This window comes from Tupaia chinensis, unplaced genomic scaffold (assembly GCF_000334495.1).
Source record: "Tupaia chinensis unplaced genomic scaffold, TupChi_1.0 Scaffold000362_1, whole genome shotgun sequence".
In the NCBI taxonomy this organism is placed as follows: domain Eukaryota; kingdom Metazoa; phylum Chordata; class Mammalia; order Scandentia; family Tupaiidae; genus Tupaia; species Tupaia belangeri.
This window is the reverse complement of record NW_006159859.1, coordinates 3,076,424-3,099,169: the sequence shown is the minus strand read 5'-3', so window position 1 is coordinate 3,099,169 and position 22,746 is coordinate 3,076,424. Positions and strand designations below refer to the sequence as shown.

At 37.8% G+C, this 22,746-nt stretch overlaps 1 protein-coding gene across 3 annotated transcripts in view; it reads left to right on the top strand.

Moving 5' to 3' along the window:
• The window catches only part of PRDM5 (PR/SET domain 5), a 150,826-nt gene that overhangs the window by 80,374 nt on the left and 47,706 nt on the right, over positions 1–22,746 (top strand). For all 3 annotated transcript variants that reach the window (XM_006153109.3, XM_006153108.3, XM_006153110.3), the window contains 6 exons: positions 4,363–4,442; positions 6,008–6,092; positions 7,989–8,146; positions 16,003–16,096; positions 18,097–18,257; positions 22,316–22,409. In XM_006153109.3, coding sequence (XP_006153171.1) covers positions 4,363–4,442; positions 6,008–6,092; positions 7,989–8,146; positions 16,003–16,096; positions 18,097–18,257; positions 22,316–22,409 — 672 coding nt within the window. The remainder of the gene's footprint in view (positions 1–4,362; positions 4,443–6,007; positions 6,093–7,988; positions 8,147–16,002; positions 16,097–18,096; positions 18,258–22,315; positions 22,410–22,746) is intronic.

Sequence of the window (22,746 nt, the reverse complement as noted above, 5' to 3'; positions counted from 1 at the left end):
ATCCCTTCTCTTCTATTCTCCACTTGGAATTTTGAGCATGCACATACACGCACCCAGCATGAGTTTCAAGATGCTGGGTCCTGGACTTGAACTTCAGTCAATCACATGAGAGTCCAGTGCCTTAACCATTATGCCACCTGCTGGTCCCTGGTTTTATTATTTTTTCTTTTTATGCATTGCAGATTGCATGAAATGTGAACTTTGCTGTTTTAGCCAAATGTCACTATGTATAGTGATGGCTGGAGTTGGTATGTGATTTCAGTCTCTCATGCGTGTGCTCTCCTTTGCCTTCTCTGTGGCTACAGAGACATTTGGGGAAGAGGTATTCCCTGCTGGAATATTAGGCAAAGCAGTGTTCTCATGCATAGTCAGAGAATTCTTTGGTATTGCAAGGCAGAGGTATTCAAGGCAAGGGAAGATCTTGCAGGTTCTACCTAGGATTGCAGCTACCCCTTGTTAGGTGATAAGAATTGAGAATGCTGATAGGAGAGAGGTTGAGATTTTAAATATGGATCCTGTTTTTCTATAGGAACTGAAACATATGGTGTGCAGGTTCTCAGATCAGTTCCAGAAGCATGCTGAACCCAGCGTGTTGCAGCTTGAGTACTTAAATGACAGCATTAGATATAATCGTATGAATTTCACCATTGCCTACTGCCATAAGGCATGTGTTCCTCAGTATTGTTTTTATCTTTTTAAAGAATTATTTTTGTTTAACTTTATTTATTTTAATTTGACCAGAGAGTGACAGAGCGAGAGAGACTGAGAGAGAGAGAAAGTGAGAAAGCAAGCCACCAGGTCTGGGACATGAACCACAGTCGGCCATGTGGGAGTTCAGTACCTTTAACCACCATGCCGCCTGTCAGCCCCATCTTTTTTAAAAGAGTGATTTTTATTTAACTTTATTAATTATTATTTTCCAATTTGATAAGAGAGAGACAGAGGGAGAGAGAGAGGGAAAGTGAGAAAGCAAGCCACCAGGTCTGGGACATGAACCACAGTCGGCCATGTGGGAGTTCAGTACCTTTAACCACCATGCCACCTGCTGACCTCTCCTCAGTATTGTTGAAAAGTTGAATTGAAAGTGATACCAGATTCACCTGAATGTAAGAAAACTAAAATACTATTTAAATTTATTTATTTATTTATTTATTTATTTATTTATTTATTTATTTATTTATTATTTTTAAAGTTTGCTATAGGGTATATGTGTTCACCAGGGAGAAAGAGAGAGTAGGAAAGTGAGAAGGCAAGCCACCAGGTCCAGGACTCAAACCATACTCTGCCATGTGGGAGTCCTGTGCCTTAACCACCAGACCACCTGCTGGCCCCTAAAATAGTATTAAATCTCGGTAAAACAGTTTAGAAGGTGCTGTTGTCTTTGAACCTAGGGAAGTTGATAGGGTGGTGAGAACATTTCCAGTTACCCAAGGGAAAACAGAAGAGAGTGAAGGGGCAGAGGTCCTCAACCCACTTGCCATTTTTCTGTTTTGCTCAGATTCTGTGCATGCTAGGGAAGGAGCTGTATTTATGGGAGATAATAAAGCTATATTCTCAGGTGAATTGCCATAGCTTTTCCTGGATTTTTTCTCAAAGGAACTAGGGTTCCAGTTGTAGGATGCCAAAGGGAGCAGACGTGAGAAAAGAGACAGTTGAATACGGGGTTTGGTTCATTACCCTCAGTGCCTGCAGGAGGAGCAGGGGCAGGAGCAGAGGTCTCACATTTCATTCTCTGACCTCCGTGGTGGAAAGGACGGGGCCTGGTCTCAAGGAGCAACTGCTATGAGGGGTGGGCCAAGGCTGAAGGGCTGTGGGTGGAAGATGGACAGCCGCAGCTACTGGTAGTTGAAAAAGTGGCGCCTCATGTATAATAGATATGTATAGGCACTTGATGATGAAGTACATACACTCAAAAATTCATTTTGCTGGGGAGAATTTTCTTTTAGTAGCCCTATGACTACTCAATTATGGAGGAAAAAAATGTCTTGGCTATACAATTGAGGATGCTAAAATCAGTGCATTTGAATAAAATAGGTGTCTGGAATAATAAGACAAATACATCCTGTTTTCCTTTTTTAAAAAAGTACTTCTCTTTTATAAATACAGTCCTATAACAAAAATTGAATTCCATCACTTCATTATATTGATTTTACTTGTTCTGGATTTGTTTCAAATGATTGAGAAGTGGAAGGGGGACAGTTGAGTCTGGGCCTGGAACAGTGTTAGTCATCGTTGGTGTGGGTAATGGGTGCATGGTGGTTCATTATACTGCATGTTTATTTTGTTTGTGTATTTGAAATCAATTAAAACTTGAAAAAAGTGGAATTATTGATGGTGATGCAAATGGTACTGTTTTATATCATGTTTAAGATAATTTTTTAAAAAGATTTTGCCATAAGGTATGTGCGCTTGCTAGAAAGAGACGGTGAGAGACAAATTGAGAAATCACCCCCCAGGGTGGATGGCCATGCCACAGTCTCTTCTCCTCCATTCTCTTGCTGGGATTTTGGGCATATATGCACATGTACCCATTATGAGTCTTTTTAAAAAAATTTTTTAAGAGAGATTTTTGCTATAGGGCACATGCACTAGCCAGAGGGATAGAGAGAGACAGAGAAAGAGAAAGTTAGAAATCACCCCCAGCAGGGATGGCCACACCACAATCCCTTCTCCTTCATTTTCCTCTTGGGATATTGGCCATGCATGCACATGTACCCAGCATGAGTTTCAAGCTGCTGGGTCCAGGACTTGAACTGTGGCCAACTATGTGGGAGTCCAGCAACTCAACCATTATGCCATCTGCTGGTCCTCCCACTGTGGGTCTTGGAATTGAACGGTAGTCGGCCATGTGGGAGTCCAGCACCTTGTCCACTGTACCACCTGCTGGCCTCTTGAGTCTATTTCTACAGCTACTGTGAAATATAAAATGGGAAATGAAATACCTTAAACACATCATTAGGTAAGAAAATTGGTCTTTGTTTTGGTGTGTCTAATATGAATTGCCAACATAATTTATTGTACTTGATTTTACTTCATTCTCGTTTTTAACATTTGATTTGATAAAGTATAAGTTCATAAATTTTGCAAGAATCTAGAGCTGGAAAGAATCATGTAGGAATTCTATCTTTAAAAAAAAACACAGCTAACTAAATAAAATATTCTGTTGAAATACAAATGAAGTAGCACAATCAAGTTATGAATTAATAAATCTTAATTTTCTTTTTTGGTTCATTTTAATTTCATTTTGATTTTTTGTGGAACCATGTTTTTCCTCTTACTATGTTAATAGGGAAAAATGAAAGGCCTATTTTCGTATTTGCAGAAAGTGGTATACCAATGCTGACGATTTCTCACATTTAAAAAGAAAGAGCTTAGGGGCCAGCAGGTGAGTGGTGTTGGGGCAATGGACTCCACATGGCCGATAGCAGTTTAAATCCTAGACCCGACGGCCTGCTTTCTCACTCTCCCACCCGTTTTTATCTCTCTCTGATGATCACATGGGCCCTATAGGAAATTTAAATAATAATAATAATAAATAAAATTAAATTCTTTTTTGAATTATTTTATTAACTTTTATTTTTATTTATCTAGTTATGTATGTATGTATGTATTTATTTGTTTAAATTTGACCAGGGAGAGGGACAGAGAGAGAGAGAGAAGTGAGAAAGCAAGTTGCTAGGTCCAGGACTTGAACTGCGGTCAGCCATGTGGGAGTCCAGCACTCTTAGCCACCTGGTACCTGCTGACCCTAAATTAATTCTTAAAAAAAAAGTTTAAAAAAAGTAAAAAATTAAAGTGAAATGGTTTAAAACACAAATTATTTATCTGTGTTTAATGCATGTTTCTATAACACTGAACAGTTTAGAATCTTAAATTAGGAAAATGAAATTGCATAATATGTATGGTAATATCTTTGAGCCAATATACAGTGTATTCTGGGTGGGAAAATGCATTTTGTATGCCATAATGATACATATAGAAAATGAAGGTAATAAATAAAAAGAAAAAAAATGAGAAAACACACAAAAAAAGAAATTGCACATTACCTAGGAACACTAAATCTATTGTTCCCTGCCCCCTCCCGTCCATTTATTTGTTTTGTGAAAGAACGAGGGCACCCTTGGCAGGGTCTTCATGCTGAGATCCTTCCCCCACCCCACCCTGCAGCCAGCCGGGATCCTGGGTGCACCTGTCAGCCTGCCAGACATTCCCGGGTAGCTCTGGGATGTGAATCCAGAAACCACCCCATGTGGCCTCTAGCATCACTGAGCAGCACCCCCACCATCTTGGCCACATGAATGGGCCTCCCTGTTCTTCTTAATGTTCTCATTTATATTATGATGTATTTTGTTTCTGTTTTAGGAGATCCCAAGAAAAAGCTCGTCTGTTCAGTGTGCAATAAGAAGTGTTCTTCAGCATCAAGCCTGCAGGAACATAGAAAGGCCAGTAAAATGAAGATTAACCTTCATCACAGCATGAGACCTGTTTGTCATTTATAGTGACTGCTATGGAAACTTCTAGTTTACTTCCTACAGTGTTAAGAGAGCTTTGTTATTAATTTAAGTACAAACATATTTTGGACTAACTTGCAGAAAAGTAAACTATAGGACTGGCAGGTGGTATCGTGGTTAAGGCACTGGACTACTACATGGCTGACTGTAGTTTGAGTCTCAGACATGGTGACTTGGTTTCTCATTTTCTCTCTCTCTCTTGCTGTCTCTCTCTGGTCAAATAAAAAATAATAATAATAAATAAAATTAAGTAAATATTTATTTTTTGAGAAAGAAAAGTGAACTACGAAAGAATAGTTTTGAGTTTTTTATTGTTACTCAAAGTTAGAAGAAACTTTTCTGCTATACCAAGTGTCATGTCCTGGTGGATCCTTCACTTGTAATTTTCCTCCTCATTTTCAAGTTTCGTCAGGTGCTATTTGCTCAGGAAATAGAAACCAGCGAGGAAACCATACATTTTTGTGTATTTATAATGTGATAGGCAGTTACATTTAGCTACTAAAATGAATGCATATTATAGTTCAGTCTTTCACAACAGAGACAAGCACTGCATTATTTTGAAAAATGAAAAGTACAATTATAAATAATATAATGTAATCATTTCATAATTACATGAATTGCCTATAAAATGTTTTAGTGAACTTGATTTTATTTTAGAGCATTAATATGATAAAGCATGCACTCATAAATTTGTAAGTCAAAGCATTGTTAGCACAAATGATTATAATAGACAATAAATTTCACACCTTGTAATAACAATTACTAGGTTATTATTTTGACATGAAAAGTTAATATTGAAAAACAAATGACAGTTATTAACATTGATAATCAAAACTAGTTAAAATAATTTATATTAAAATAGAATTTAGATTTTTGTTCACATCATGACAGGGTTCAAATATCTATATTTTGTAAAATGAATCTTAACTCTTTGTTTGTATATAGATGTATCCCAAAGTAATTTGACAGGACGTAACTTTAATTTTATTTATTTGCTTATTTAAATTGGCAAAGGGGATGCATTTCTGTCTCCAGAGCCCATGGGGTCCGTTCTCCATTTCTCTATCTTGGAGTTTTGGTCATGCATGCACACATGCCTGGCATGGTTTTCAAGCTTTTAGGGCCTGGATTTGAACAGTAGTTGGCCATATAAGATCTGACTCCCTTATGCAGTTGGGTGCTGGGCTAACCTTTAGTATTCTTATATCTTAATAGTAGAATTCTTACCTAAGGGCAGATTACAGGAGCTGGAGCTAATGCCTCTCAAATTGTCTTTGCAGAATGTTCATAACATTAGCTCAATGCAGTCCTTCATTCAGTGTAGCATAATCCTCCAAGTTAGCCCTACTGAGTCAATAGGCAGCTTTCATTGACCTAAATTCTTTTTGACTGAAACTGTTCTTTTAATTGGGTGTATCTAATGTCTTATTAGAGTTTGGTTGCAGTATTTACTAGGCTTTGACAGATGATTTACCTGTTCATTGAACCTTTTGCAGATTCATGAGATATTTGATTGTCAGGAATGTATGAAGAAATTTATTTCAGCTAATCAACTAAAGCGCCATATGATCACCCACTCAGGTAAACGGCATATTTTCTTTTATACTGAAATCACTATAAAAATATTATTTTGAAATTTCAGAAACTCTGTAAGAGTGATAGTCAGGAGGCCTGGCTGTAAGTTTTAGCTTGGCCATTAAGTATAATCATGTGATTTTGAACGAGTTATTTAATTCTCTAGATTTCAGTTTATTATGAGGTGGTGTTTGTAAATGCTATGGAAAATCTTCATAGTCATCATTTCATTTATCACCTACTCCTGCTGGGACTTCAGTTTTTTTGTTTCTCATCTGTGAAATGGGTTACTGGTATCTACCTTTCAAAATAGCTATGAGGGTTAAATGAGATCCAATGTGCTATGCTAGCTAGCATAGTATCTCATTTCGTAGAGATTCAACACTCACAGTAGTTCTCACGTTTCTAGCTGCTTTTACATTCTAAGTTACTAATAAATGTCAGTGAGAAATTCATAAATAGGTTTTGAGAACTTAAGGTTTTAAAGCCATAGTTTCATTTTAAGCAAGTTCGACTAATATTGGGTTGTCGGAAAAGCCATGATGAATTTTTACATAGAAAAACATATCATGACTTTTCTGAAAGACCAATAGATCTTACTAACAGGTTAGCTCTGAAAATAACTTTTGCTTTATAGACTCTCTTTCTAGAGCTTAGTGTGTCTGTACTTGAACCTGAAGTCAGAAAGTTTTTGAATACCTACTTTGTTTGGAGCATCTAGATATAGATATTTTAGTAAATTAAATAATCAGAGTTCCCCAAGTGTTGGCTTTCTTTTGTGTTTTGTTTGATACACAGTATTTTTTTTTATTTTGTTTTTGGGGGCCATCTGGTGGATGGCATGGTGGTTAAGGTGCTGGATCCCACATGGCTGACTGTGAGATTCAAGTCCCGGACCCAGTGTCTTGAAAAACACAGCGAGCGAGTGTGCGTGCATGCACAAAATCCTGACAGGAGGAGAAGGGGTTTCAGTGGACCGTCCCTCATGGGGGAGTGTTTACTCACTTTCTCTCTGTCTTTCTCTTTGTCTCTCATGAGTGTATGTCCTCTGACAAATAAAAAAAAGGAATTATTGGATTGTCGGGAAAGTCATGATGCATTTTTGCATAGAATAAGAGAAAAAAATGCGTCATGACTTTCCCAACATCCTCAGTTGTCAGGCTATCCAGATGGTATGGTGGTTAAGGTGGCTGAACCACACATGACCGACTGCACAGTTCAAGTCCCAGACCTGGAAGTTTGAAAAACATGCTGAGTGCACATGCATATGCCACGAGGAGAATGAAGGAAAAGAGACTGCAGCATGATCCTTCCCCCCTGGGGAGTGCTTTCTTGCTTTTCCTTTCTCTCTTTCTGTCTCTCTCCAGGAATCACATGTTCCTTATAACAAATTAAAATTTAAAAAGAAATGTAGTTGTCAGTATTATATGAATGTTGCATGAATGTGGATTTTCCATACCCATCTAAATGGAGAGGTGTGCTGAGGACTGGAAGTTCTGCCTCCATGCCACCCACGTGGCCCAACAGAAGGCAGCTGTGGCCTGTACCTCTTTGACTCAGGCCACTCTTAGCATTTGGGGCTGTGACTGATTTCAACTCACACAGATGAGGCCCCTTTTCAACCAGAAATAAGATTTCTTAACTGAGTTTAAAATTCCTGTGTACAGCTATTTCATACATTGAATTTACAAAATAGGCTTGTAAAAGAAGCAGCTCACCTTCCATTAGTGAAGGCTCACAGGTCTCATATGCACGGACCACAGAGTAGCTTTCTTTACTTTTTTCTTTTGATTGTTTGACCATGCTTCAATTTATTTGTCCATAAGAAATAACACAAAGTAAGAATGCATTCCCTTTTTTCCTTTATAAAAATATGAGATTGTCTCTACTCATGTTTTACAGAAAAACGACCCTATAAATGTGAGATTTGCAATAAATCTTTCAAGAGGCTTGATCAAGTGGGCGCTCATAAAGTAATACACAGCGAAGATAAACCTTACAAATGCAAGCTTTGTGGAAAGGGATTTGCCCACAGAAATGTTTACAAGAATCACAAGAAGGTAAAACTTACTTATGCTGTATTTTAAACTGATTTCCTGGTATGCTTTCAAGCTGTCTAACTTCTCAAGACATTTCTGCATATCTGGGCCATGATGTACATAATGGGAGTGGAGCTTGCTTCTCCTTGGTGACCACATACTCCATCCAGAACGCCGTGTGGCCTCTGTCTTCTGTATTTAGGGAAACTGTTTTCATAAGCAACGTGTCATCCAGTGTTTCTAGACTCTGAGCTTTTAAATCCATTTTCTGGGCCTGGGGTTTACTGATTGCAAAGTCTTTATGCTCTTCCTTTTTTCTATAAAGTTTGATGCTCTTGTTGATGTTGCCTTTTTAAAATACTCCTCACCTTTCTCCCAGGTTTCCCTGGATGCTTTAGCTACAGACCTACCTAGTCTACATTCTCTCTCCCTAAGAAATGTCAGCGATATCCATTATTAACTCCATACTGATGAATTTGAAATCATTTGTTTATTTTTAAGCCCAAGATTCAGACACACGTTTATACCTGCTTACTCAGTAGACGTCTCTACTCCCTTCTCTTCAAGTTATCACTTCTTAGTTTCTTCTGTCACCTTTTGTTTATCTCTCTTACACTTTCTTTTTCTTTACTCAAGTTCTTATTTCATAACGTATAAGTTTTTATCTTATTTACTCTGTATAACTAATAAATAATGTTTGAATTAAATGTAGGAGATTTGGTCAAACATATTCAGTATCTTAAAAATGCTTGTAAAAATATATTCCATGTAATAAATACTTGCTTATTGATGTTGGTTAATATATTTTACCATGTTGTTAAGTAACATGTATATAATCTCTTTTTCAATAATTGTTGGTTTTTTTTTTTTCATTTGTAATATTCCAAGGGGTTTATAGTTATTTCAGTATTTGTGAGGATTCCCAAAGATAGCACTTTATCAGGGCAGGTAGGTGACATGGTGGTTAAAGGTGCTAGATTTTCCCATGGCTGACCATGGTTTGGGTCCTGGGCCTGGTGGCTTGCTTTCTCACTTTCCCTCTCCATTTCTCTGGTCAAATTAATAATAATAATAATTAAATAATCTTAAAAATCACTTTATCTCTTTAGAAATAATTTTAAAAATCATGATATCACTTTCAAAATTGATCAATTTTATAGTTCAAAAAACAAAAACCAAAGAGTGAGATTTCCCAAAGGAAAAACAAGTGTTGATTGATCATTTCCCAGATCATCTCTGTTTAATTTCTTGCTTACCGCCCTGATATTTAACTCAAGCATTATGTGTTCAAGGATCGGACTGCATTTATTGCTGCTCCTTTGGAATTACATGACTGTAAAAAATGATCTGGCTAGTTTCCTATTCAGTCTCTGGAACCTTCTTGTTCCTTTCCTTGATGAAACTGATCTGCCCACATTTATGAGTTTTTCACAGTTTGGCTTATGCTCTGTTCCATATGGGAATTTAGAACGGGATCTTTGCACCATCTCTCATACGTCCAACCATAAATCCTACGAAAGTAATAATGATGTCTTGGGAAGAATGGAAACACCGATGCCTGTAATATCAAGTGGAAAGCACATTCAATTCTTCTGCTCTGGACAAATGTGTTTCTTACTAGGCTATGATCCTAATGTATGTTTGGTATGGCTATATGAAAGTATCTGAAATAATTCTCCAAGAAGCATGTAAAAAAGCAAATCAACTTTTTCCTCCTTCATTGTTGATTAAAGGCTAGTTGGGAAACTGAAACATAAGAATATATCGAATCCAAAAAATAAGGCTGTCTGAAGGAAATCTGCAATACAAAAATAAAACCATTAAGGGTCACTTTGATCTCCATCATGTTCCATGTCCCAAGGACTGTTTACATCAAGTAAATTTTTATTTTGTGTTTTGAAAATGTAGCCTATGCATTTTTGTTATATTTTTGACTTTGGGTCAGATCTTCTCTTTCATTCAGATTTGCATGGGAAAGGGAATATTATCTTTCATTGCAATTATGACAACATAGTGACATTTCGAATGGGGCAATTTCTTTTTTTTTTTTTTTTTAGAATTATTTTATTGAACTTTACTTTGTTTGTTTATTTATTTATTTTAATTTGACCAGAGAGGAACTGTGCATTTGTGTGTGTGTGTGTGTGTGTGTGTGTGAGAGAGAGAGAGAGAGAGAGAGAGAAAGAGAGAGAGAGAGAGAGAGAAATCAAGCCACCAGGTTTGGGACTCGAACTGCAGTTGGCCATGTGTGAGATGTGGGAGTCCATTGCCCTTAACCACCATGCCACCTGCTGGCCTCCTCGAACGGCATCTTCTAGTTTTAAAACTTAGTTGCGGAACCAGCAGTTGGCATAATGGCTCTGTAACTGGACTCCCATGTAGTCGACTGCGGTTTGAGTCCCAGACCCAGTGGTTTAAATACAAGCTGGGCATGTGTGCATGTGTGCCCAAGATCTCAAGAGGAGAATGTAGGAGAAGGGATTGTGGTGTGGCCATCCCCCATGGGGGGTGATTTCTCGCTTTCTGTCTCTCGCTGTCTTTCTGGCAAATGCATGCACCCTTTAGCAAAACCTCTCCAAAACCAAAACAACAACAACAACAACAACAAAAAAAACTTAGTTGCTCATTTTATCATTTTTCCAGTTATACAGGCTCAGTAGGTCAAATTCATTTGTCTTCTCTCTCGTTTCTGACAATGATTTGATCTGATTCATTGGTGTATTTTAGGATTTTACTAAGCTAAATATTGCTTATCTGGTTCCAACTATAGTTAGATTTCTTTAAATCATGATTGGACAGATGTTTAGGCCCACAGGAGACAGAAACTGGTCAATTAGTCTTTGCCCTTCCTTTTGTTCTCTGTCCAACTTAATGCAAAGCAAAATTCCTGTACGGTGTATGGTAATTCCCTCCTCCTGCTATGGATGCTGGAGCTTGTGGCCCTACTTGCTTGATGATGGAAGTGAGGAAGGAGGGTTTTGCCTTAGTGGAATCATTAACAAGCTCCTTGGGGAAAGCTGTGTGTTGGTTCAAATGAAAGACCTTTCCTGAAGGGGATGAAACTCTGGAGGCCTATGAGAAAATCCCGCCAGAACTTCTCTTGGAATAATATAACTTCTGGAAAAACTGAATGGGCCTTTCATAATAATGTCTCATCTAGTTATTTTCAAACTCGGATCTAATACCACCTGTAGGTCTTGAAATCAATTTGCTAGCCATTATGAAGTAGAATAGTGGACTATCCTGTGCCCTGGTGGTTAGGGTGGCTGGATCCCACATGGCAGACCAAGTGCTTTGAGTCCTGGCCCCTGTGGCTTGAAAAACACACTGGCATGAGCATATATATGCTGAAAGTCCAAAAAGAAGGGTGAGATGGAGGAGAAGGGGTCGCTGTGTCAACATACCCCTTGGAGAGGAATTTCTTGCCTTTTCTCTCGCTCTCTCTTTCTCTTTCCCTCTCTCTCCCCTCTGGTAAATGCACATGTCCTCTGACAAATTTTTTAAAAATGCAAATAGAAAGTGTAAGAGTAAGGTCATTTATGTGTGTGTATATGTGTGCTGGATTTCATTGTAAGAAGTATTTTATGGTCCTGGTCAAATAATTTGAAAGATAATTTCAGATTTTGCCTGGGTGGAATTCCGTTTGACCTTAAAGAAAAGGGCGAGTCCCTCTCTAATATGTGTATTAGGTTCTATAGCCAGAATACATGGCATAAATCCAATATGGTTAAAAACAAAACAAACTTGAAAATCTCTTAGGAAGGTACCAGGTTGGAGACTGAGAGATAGTACTCAATAATCAAATCACGTTTTCAAGGTTTCCTCCAACTTTGTAGCAGGTTGCTCTTCCTCAAGGATGTTCCAGGTGAAGCGTGTGCTTTCATTTACGGTGTTATATTGTACAGTTACCTATCTTTGTACACTGGGAGCAAATTCACCACATGGGAGGCATGTGAGGTATGAACCTGGTGGCTTGAAGAACCTGCCAGTTGTGTGCGCATGGATGCCCCAAATGCCAATGGGATAGAGAAATGGAAGAAAAAAAGGATTGTGCTATGACAAAGCACACCCACCTCTGACCAATCAATCAATCAATCAATGACAAATATTTGCATAAGAATCAAGAGTTTTCTAAATAAGACATAAAACACAGGAAACATAAAGACCCAGAAGTCATCAAACATGTTACCGGGCCAACAGCAGTGGTACCAAAATGCTCTGGGATGCTGGACCCACATAGGAAAGTCCTGGGTTCCTCTCTAGTGGTCTCCCTGTGCATGCTGGGTGTGCACATGCGTGCACATGCATGCCCACGATCCCGGCTATGGGAGTGTGAGTTGGGAGTGCCTGTCTCTCTGTCTTGTTTTCTGTCTCTCTCACTCATGAAAGAAATGAAATAATAGAAGTTTTAAAAAACACATGTTATTGAGTCATGACATGGAGATTCTTCCTAAGTGATTTACATTTTTACTTTACCTGGAATTCTACCCTCTTGATTGACTCATCTCCCAGCCCACCATTTCTGTTAAAGGCCATGAACCCAGAACCTTCCCTTCTGGGTCATCATCAGAGTGTCACGTTTCAGCACTGCACCTCCATAGCCCCCCAAGGTGATGAATTTTAAATGATGTCCCCAGTCTTAATGAATTGGTAGTATACTTTTCGAGGTTAAGATAAATGAAATGGAATGTAATTCATCTCTGAAAAAGAGATATCCTTCTTGTGACGTAGTAATTTGTTTCATATCAGATGATACTACACATCGGAACCAGCGAAATCTACAAAAGTACAAATGAGAATGATGCTCTAATGAAAGTGTGCTAAGGTTCAGTATTTTCAGCAGAAAATAGGCCTTGAACTTTATATCTCATTTTGGATGTATTTAAAATCAGAAAATGACTCAAAATCTGTTCTTTGGACTTCACTGTACACCCGTGTTATCTTGAAAAATAGATTGGCTAGTGCGTGTGAAGGTTTCATTGAGAATATGCCTCTCTGGCAGACACTTTTTCTTTTTGAGAGGTTTTTGCTATAGGGCGCGTGCACTCGCCAGACAGACAGAGACAGAGAGACAGAAAGCGAGAAATCACCCCCCAGAGGGGATGGTCACGCCGCAATCCCTTCTCCTCCATTCTCCTCTTGGGATCTTGGGCACGCACGCCCACGCGCCCGGCATGAGTTTTAAGCCACCGGGTCCGGGACGCGAACCGCGGTCGACTACATGGGAGTCCAGCGACATAGCCATTACGCTAACTGCTGGTTCCCTCTGGCAGACACTTCTGAGAGTTTGGTGATGGCGTAAACATACACATGCACACACATTTTAATATTCGTCACCCATATTGCTCTCTCTCCATCGATCTATTTTGCCTGACCGGTATTCACCAAATGTTTGGAATCCTATTATCCTCTTAGTATCTGTAAAATTTCTAGGCATTTATATTACATAGAATATGATTCCTTAGTCAAGAATTGATGGTCGTATTTACTTTATAATTTTAGATAAGACTGACATCAGTTTATTATTGTTTGCCTAGTTGTACTTTAGGGATCTGCACCAGTTTCTCTTCACGTAGCAAATAAATCTTAATGAAAAATTACCAATTTATTTAACCGTCCCGCTTAGAAAACATGTTACCCATTATAGGAACTAGTATATCGCATATTTACTATGTTTTATTACATGGGAGTAATTAAATGTAGGATGCTATTTTTGTGCAGAAGGTCCTGCTCTGCAATCACTGTGGTGAGTGTAAAAGCTAGATCTTCATGAGTGAAGCTAAAGTACAACTAGAGAAAATTCCATTTTCCCTTAGTAGGGCATTCTCAAGGCCATGGAGATTCAGTGATTGGCTGAGTGGGCTTCTGTCTTTGTACTAATGGAGTTAAGATTTTCAAGCACTGTAAATTTGGGTGCAGCCATGCAGGGCTGTACATCTGTGGGATCTAAAATTTAGGCTCCTCTCTATGTAGAGTGTGCTACCTATGTCTATATTAAGCTTAAAGAAAACTGGATTCTTTAATATCCTTCCAGTTTCAATGTATGTTTGTTGGGAGAAGGGCTTTTGAGGAAGCCAATGATAAATTTAATAGTAAAAATATAATCTACAGACTTTGTCAACAGTCAGCTGATTTGCATTTTATGTAGCTTTAGGTTTCTTATGGGTTACAGTGGGACAGTAATGAGGTTTTGATATTCAGACTTGAGTCTTCAATAACAAAACATTTTCCTTTTTTTAAAAAAAGAATTATTATTATTATTTTTTAAGAGAGCTTTTTGTTATAGGGCATGTACACTCTAAAGAATATTCTTAATAAGCATATCTCTGAACCATTTTCTCTAAATTTATTTTATCTTTAATTATTTCTCCTAATTTTATGAGTGTTTTTTGCTTTGCACATGATCCAAAGAAGAAATATCTCTACTGTTACTATGGAGTGAATATATATTACTGATAGTCGGGGTTATACTTTCTAATTGTGAATGGTCTTAATGAAAATTTTATTTTGTGCTCATGAAATTAATATTTGATCCATGTGACTTGAACTGCGTTAGTTTGGTAATTATTATAAATGATGTTTAAAATCTTTTAGGCATTTTTGAGACATCTTAGTGGATGTTATAAATAGTTCATCCAAATTCCTTATGTATTTTCTACATCTGTAACAGTAATCAGATCTGGTGCGTAACAAAGAATAGCGTATAAGATGTATTTCATAGCATTCATTCGTGGACTGTTGGCTTGTTACAGTGACAGATGTTGGTGTCATCAGTGGCTTGACTTTTAATGGGGGGATGTTCTATAGCTCAAGGGTTATTTGATTAATAAATCAGTGAAAAGTCTGGCCTTCTTTAGAAATGAAAAATTGAGGGATAAGATACCTTTAAGAAAGCTTAGTTACATCTGCTACTTGAAAAATATATTATATCTTGGAGACAGAATTCTTCGGTCCACGTGTGAACATTTACTCCTTCTTGCTTAAATGAGATGGCTTCTTGGGTTCTTTCTATTGGTTGAATGCACGCATCCCCTGCTAAAATGTTCACATGTCATGCCATTCCATTCAGAGAGTGGTGCTGGGATCTTTTCTGACAAAGGTATTTATTGGCCTTGCTGTGCACTAATAATGTACTGCTAAAAATACTACACTGTTGACTTTAGGCCAATATCTAGATAATGCAGCTTTGGTTTAACCTCGCTGAAAGGCATTATTGTTCCAGGTTCTTTCCTAATCAAGCTATTAAGTCATTTCTGCAAGTTGCTTTGTCCTAGATTTGGGAAAAGGGAGAATGAGCTAGGGTGGAACACAGTCTTTTTGGAAGACTAAAGCAATCCTGCGTTCCCATCTGGATATTCCAAAAATAAAAAGGTTCCTTTCTTTTTATAATAATGGTATCTACTCATTGTAGAAAGTTTGAAGAATGCAATAAAGAAGAAACCAAACATTCTGTTAAATACCACTTGCCACTTTCTTGGAAAAACCCTGCATAATGTATTGTAGAACATCTTAGATTCCGTTCTGTGTGAGTATGCGTAGAGTTTAAATGGTATTCTAAACGGAACGTGTTGCTTTCTGCTTTTGACACTCAAAATATATTGTGGTTGATTTTTTGTAGAAAGAAAATAATAGGAACAATGTCCTTTACGATTTCTCAAATTTTTAATTAATGTGGGAGTTTAAAATGCAGTTGTTGATTTCTCCTGTGAGCACGGCCTATCTGCATTTGTAATTTCAAGGTGGAAGAATGTCAGCAGAAGAAACGCGATGCTGTCCACCATCCCTTCTTTCTTTTCACATCATGAATCCGAGATATGTTGATTGTCATGACTAGTTGATTCTGGATCCTTCTGACTCTCAGTGTCTTTCCTCTGCAGACCCACTCTGAGGAGAGGCCCTTTCAATGTGAGGAATGTAAGGCTTTGTTCCGGACCCCATTTTCTTTGCAGAGACACCTGCTAATACATAACAGTAAGTCAGGGTTCAGACAGTTGAGAACAAAAGGACCCATCTCATACTTTGTTCTGTAGTCTTGGAGAATGGCTGTCGGAAGTGTGCTGCTAGTTTTATAATCTGCTTTTAAACATAAAATGGCTGATAACTCTGCCTTTCATCTTTTCTTCCTTATTTTCGCTTTATTTTCCCATAATAAGATTCACCTTTGATGAAACACTTTATTTTATATCCTTTTTTCCCATTATTTAAACACATTTCCTATATCCTATAAGGTATCTTTGTGCATTCTTTGGAAATAGATGTTTTTATTCCCTTTTAAATGTAATGATGAGGGCCAGCAGGTGGCATGGTGATTAAGATGCTGGAATTCCCACATGGCCGACCACGGTTCGAGTCCCAGACCTGATGGCTTGCTTTCTTCCTCACTCTCTGTCTTTCACTTGCAGAATTCATGTGAAATAATAATAATAATAAATAAAATAAATAAACAATAAATTTAATGATGAAGGAAGCTTGTCTGACCCTTTAAAGTATGGAGATATTTGGTGGGATTTTATTATCTCAAAACTTTTCAGATTGGAAAGGATCAGAGTGGATGAGAGTTGAGAATACTGAGACTCAGGAACAGTGACAAACTCGGGGCTAGTTTCACCATGCTGGAAGTCGCAGCTAGGCCTCTGAGTGGCAGGGGCGTGGTTTTTTTTTTTTTTTTTTTTTTTTGAGAGGTTTTTCCTATAGGGTGTGTGCACTCGCCAGAAAGAAAGAGAGAGACTGAGAGATAGAAAGCGAGAAATTACCACCCAGGGAGGATGGCCACGCCACAATCTCTTCTCCATTCTCCTCTTGGGATCTTGGGCATGTATGCATATGGACCTAGCATGAGTTTTAAGTTGCCAGCTTTGGGACTCAAACCATGGTCTACTGTGTGGGAGTCCAGTGACAACCATTACGCCATCTGCTCATCCCAGAATCTAATACTTTTTATTTTAGATTGTTGGTTCTCAACAACTTGAGAAATAGGATTGAAATGACTGGATGCAGACTGTGCTGCATTTTACATGTTTAATTTTTTTTCAATATATAACACTAATTTAATATCCAAAAAATAAGCTATTTTTAAAACTCAAAGCATACTTTTAGCAAATATTCTTTTAAAAGCTAGGAATTTCCAAGGGGAAAATGAAAAATTATGAAGACCAATTATTAACCACAGAGAAAATTGTTTTTACAAATGTGTAAAAACGACGTGATGCTGCCAATTACTGACTAGAAGATTTGAATTCAAAGTTTAATTTTGAACAGAAACATATTTAACAACAGTTTTTCCTGGGTTAACACAATAGTGTATAAAATATAGAAAAAGCCACTTAAAACTACTTGAAATGGGCCAAATGGTTGAAAAACTGGCAACCCAGATACTGTTTATACTTTCACTATCTCTTGAAAGAATTGTTTAATTTGATGATGATCAACACATTAATCAATGAAGTTGCATCATAACGTTTGACCAGGAAAATCAATGTTGATAGCTGAGTGAGTGAATTAGTCACTGAAGGTAAAGGTCGGGATCAGTGACGGCCGGAGACCCTATGGACAGTGGTGGGATCTGACAGGAGCTTGGTAGGGGGCCCACGAGCAACTCACCTAGTGACTTAAGCCTTGGGTCACTGCACAAGTCTACTTAGCTCCAACCCAGGCCCTACCCTAGAAATCATGCTTCTGAAAAATGTTCATGGTATCTTAAGAAAATTAGCCAATTCAATCCCCCATTTTCCATTTGAGGAGACTGAAAATCTTGGAAGGTAGGTGACATTTTGGCCAGACTCTCTCCAGTCAGTCACACAGTGAATTAGCAGATGAGAATCTGAAATTCGTTGTAAACATAATTAGCTGTTATGGTTATGATGATGGTTTGAGCTATAAAGCTTACTTTTCAGAAAGGCAGTAAGAGAAGGAGTTGACAGGACCCTGCTGTGGCATCTTATGGTTCTCTTATTGACTCTTTTGTTTCGGAGGTGAGAGGACTTTCAAGTGTCACCACTGCGATGCCACGTTTAAAAGGAAGGATACACTAAACGTTCACGTGCAGGTGGTCCATGAGAGACACAAGAAGTACAGATGCGAGCTGTGTAATAAGGCGTTCGTTACACCCTCAGTGCTTAGAAGTCATAAGAAAGTAAGTACAGGTTTTCCGACTGCTTGAAAGGATGCAATATGGAAACAGAGGGAGATATATGTTTATTTGTGTGATAATTTCATATTAATGTATCAACATGTTTACACAAAATGGCAAATGCCTGGTTTATATCAGCTCTTCTGAAAACATGCATTTTCTTCAGTTTTCGGAATAGTTATGTATTTCTCCATGAGAGAGAACTTCAGAGTGAGATGTATGTTCTCTATGCCTATGAGTTAGGCTGAAAGGTGGATCTTACAGAGTACTTGATTTCTATACATTTTTGGATTAACGTAGGCTTAGTTATTTTAAAGAAGTAGGAGTGGTGCCTTAATGATTCTTATATCTTTTAAAGTTCATCGAGATACTTACTGGCAAATTGTGAGACTGAGTTCTTTTAGAATTGGAACGAACCTTCATCTTTGCATCTTTAGACATATGGAAGCTCCTGGTTCAGAATAGGGACTTGAGGAGACCAGCAGGTGGCGTGGTGGCTAAGACGCTGGACACTCCCACAGGGTTGACCATGGTTCAAGTCCCGGACCTGGTGACTTGCTTTCTCTCTTTCTCTCTCTGGTCAAATAAAAATAAATGAATGAATAAATGAAATAAAATAAAATAATTCTTAAAAATAAAAAGAATAGGGATTTGAAAGCATTGCTTGACTCAAATAAAACTTAGGATCACTCTTTCAATATGACTTTTATTTTGGTGCATAGCCTTAATATGGTTATTGCAAAAGGGCAGAATCCACTGGCTATCTTTTCCTGTTGTCTTTAACGCTCAGTGGTTGTTGTTCTCACCTTTCTTTTTAAAATTTCTGAAGAGAGTAGTCTTTCAGTTCCCTTAGAAGTCATAAGAAAGTAAGTATATGCCTTCAATTACTTTTCAATTACCTTTTCAACTTCCAGTTACTTTTTTTGTATGAATTTAATACTTTTTTCTTATGTTTTAATAAATAAGGGAAAAGTACTGTGAATTGTTAGGTGAGTTTTTTTTTTTGTCTGCAGTAACATTGTCAGAGAATGTATCTTTATATCATATTGTTCATTTTTGTCTAATACAGCTATTCAATATTCTACTTCATTTTTTTTTTTTTTTTTTTTTTTAATTTTGCTACGTGTGCTTACCAGAGAGACAGAGAAACAGTGTGACAAGTCACCTACCAAGGAGGGATGGCTACACTGCAATCTCTTCTCTTTCATTCTTCTCTTGGGATTTTGGGTATGCAAACACATGGGCCCAGTGTGTTTTTCAAGCCACCAGGGCTGGGACTCGAACTGAGTAGAAGGTCATGTGGAATCCAGCTGCCTTAACCACTATGCCATGGCTGGCCCAATATTGTTCTTTGAAAGCTTATTTATATTTATTTATTTATCTAATGAGAGAGAGAGAGAGACCCCCCAGCAGGGTTTTAGTGCCATGATTCACTTCCAACTTCAGCCAACCCCGCATCAGGAGAGTCTCTGAACAATCCCTTGTGGGTAGCTTTGCCAAGCATTGCATCTGACCACTGGGCTCCCATCCGGTTCCCAATGTTGTTCTTACAGTGAGCTGTTCAGAGGCAATACTTACGGCAGCTAAGTATTGTACCATCAGCGTCTTTTAAAACCTGCTTACCAAGTTTTATACCTAATGATAGGATATATTTCCTGAGTTAAATAAAAGAGATATTTTAATTTTCATTTATATAATCCTCATATCCTTTAGTTTGTAACTTCTACCCCTGTTAAGTACCTTAGGTCATTAAGTGAACAATGAAATACTTAGGTAAAAACAAAAGAAATCGTTTGGATTTTATAAAGATAGTACAAATAAATTGGTAGCTTCCTGTCGGAAATTGTCCAGTGTTATAATAATAGATATAAATAGTTCTATACAACCTTGCACTAATCAAGAAAGAATTACCATATTTTGCTGCTCCTGTCAGAGAATGAGAAACTAGGTCTCTTTTATGTTAAAATGTTATTCTTTTTATTTTAAATCTAATGATAATATGGATCCGGATAAATAAAAGTTCAACTGAGATATAAAGATGTGTAACTCTCATACAGGAGCCTGTAGCAAAAACAGTTATGTGTTTTTCTGATGCAGAATCAAGAAAATGTCTGCTGTAGACCCAGTGGTTGGCTAGCATGGCATTGATTAGACTATGTTTCTCAAACTTGAGCATAATATGAATCCAAAGGAAAAGAATTCTAAAGACATTGATGTTGACTAAGGTATTTAGTTCATAACTCTTTAAAAAAATTACAACTATAATAGTGCGTCTCTAAATTCAGATTATAATACAAATATTCAGATTTGAAAATTATATACCAATAAGGGTATGAAAGAAATTATGTTAACATTAATAGTTTATGGTGGTGAAAATGTTTTGCTATGTTGATGGTTCTTTTAAATTGTCAGGTGACCCACTTCTTTTTCTCTGTCCCAGTCAGTTTCTCTCTTCTTAGAAAGTATCATTGTAATTGTTATTTAATTAGTTGGAGGGGATGTATGCTGGCCAGAGAAGGAAAGGGGAAATGTCTCCTGTAAGACCTGGTCCTGTAGCAGTCTCTTCTCCATCTCTCTCTCCTCTCAGGATTTTGGGCATGCACACGTACATTCCTAGTGTGTTTTCTCAAGCTGTCAGTCCAGTACTCGAACCATACATTCAACTGTCTGGGGCTCCAGCACAAGAGAACATGTGATTTTCTTAAAAAAAATCTTTTCTAGAGGCCAGTGGGTGGTGTGGTGGTTAAGGTATTGATTGACTCCCACCTGGCTGACCACAGTTTGAGTCCCAGAGCTGGCAGTTTGAAAATCACTCTGGGTGGGTGTGCATATGTACCCAAAAAAATCCCGAGAGGAGAATGGTGGAGAAGGGATTGCCACATGGCTATCACCCCCTTTGCCCCCATCTTTAATCCCCCATCCTGGGTGGTGATTTCTCACTTTCCCCCTCTCTCTCTCCAACAAATGCATGCACCCTATGGCAAAAACTGAAAACGAGAACAAAAGCAAAACAATCTTTTTAAAAAATTATTTTTCATTAGTTCATGGCCATTTAAATAGGAACACTTGCTGGTAATTGCACAAGAATAAATGCAAACACAAGCCTTAGGAGTTCTGCTCTGTGATGGTAACCCAGAAGAGGCACTGTATGCTTTTGTCAATTTTTAGGTTATCCTTTAATAAATTCCAAAAGCAGTCTCCTAGGGAATGTGCAGATACCTGAAGAAATTGCCACTCCTGTGTCTCTTTCCTTTCTTTTAAGATTGAGAAACATTGGGTCTTAAGGAAAAGCTCTGACCCTTCGCTTATTGGAATGATCTGTTTTGATGTTGGTAGAAAACTGGCTCTTGTGATGAGATCGTAAGGCCACTTTAAAATGCTCCATCTGCCTCTTCCTTTTTGAGGGGCTACTCTTTTTTCTTTGAACTCCCCAACATTTTCTGAAGCTTGCTTTTGATGACACCCATTCACCTTTCATCGTGCAATTGTTTTATGCTTAGATTAAAGGTATATTTAGGGAAGGAATGTTCTTTCAAATTAACTGCTCAATTAACACCTGCTGGTTTTAAAGGCCGAAACAGATTTATATTCCTTTTTGATTTGCAATCAAATCGGTCCAGACAAGCATAAGGCAAGTCATAGAGGACTTTATTGAGATTAATTCTGTCCTCCAGAGTTAAATACACACAAAGAATGTGGAAAATGCTTCAAAGGAAGTGTTTCTTGGCAGCGGTCAGGGGCTGTGGCCCCGTTTCGATTAAGTGGTTTAGCTAGCATGTATTGGTTTTGTATAACTCTGTCATTTTGTGATGCGGGACTCCATAAGAGCTTAGAAAGTAAACTGTAGAATTATTTTCAAATTAACACTAATGCATGATTCAAACAGTGTTTTTCCATTGGTGGGACTTTCCATGATAAATTGTTTAAAATCTCATTGTGATAGTAAATCATTTTAATGAAACATAATCCTGGAAAGTAAGGATTTACTATTGTCAGAGGCACTTAATCATCTTTATTTAATTCTTTCATTTATCCTCAACCTTCTATTCCTTTCCTTTTAGACACATACAGGAGAAAAGGAGAAAGTCTGCCCCTATTGTGGCCAGAAATTCGCTAGCAGTGGGACACTGAGAGTTCATATCCGGAGCCACACAGGTATGGAGAACGGACGTGGTGATGAAAACAACTTAGAGAACTCGTATTCTTCAGAGACAGGGAATACTGTAATATGACAAAATATCTTCCACATTAAGAATGCATCTCGGCTGTTTTCTTTCTCTTGAAACAGTGAGTAGTGGGACTAGTAGGTGGCATGGTGGTTAAGGCACTGGACACTCCTATATGGCTGACCATGGTTCGAATCCCGGACCTGGTGGCTTGCCTTCTTACTTTCCATCTCTGTCTCTCTGTGTGTCTCTCTCTGGTCAAATTAAAAATAAATGAATGAATAAATAAAATAAAAAATAGATAAATTAAATTAAATTAAATTAAA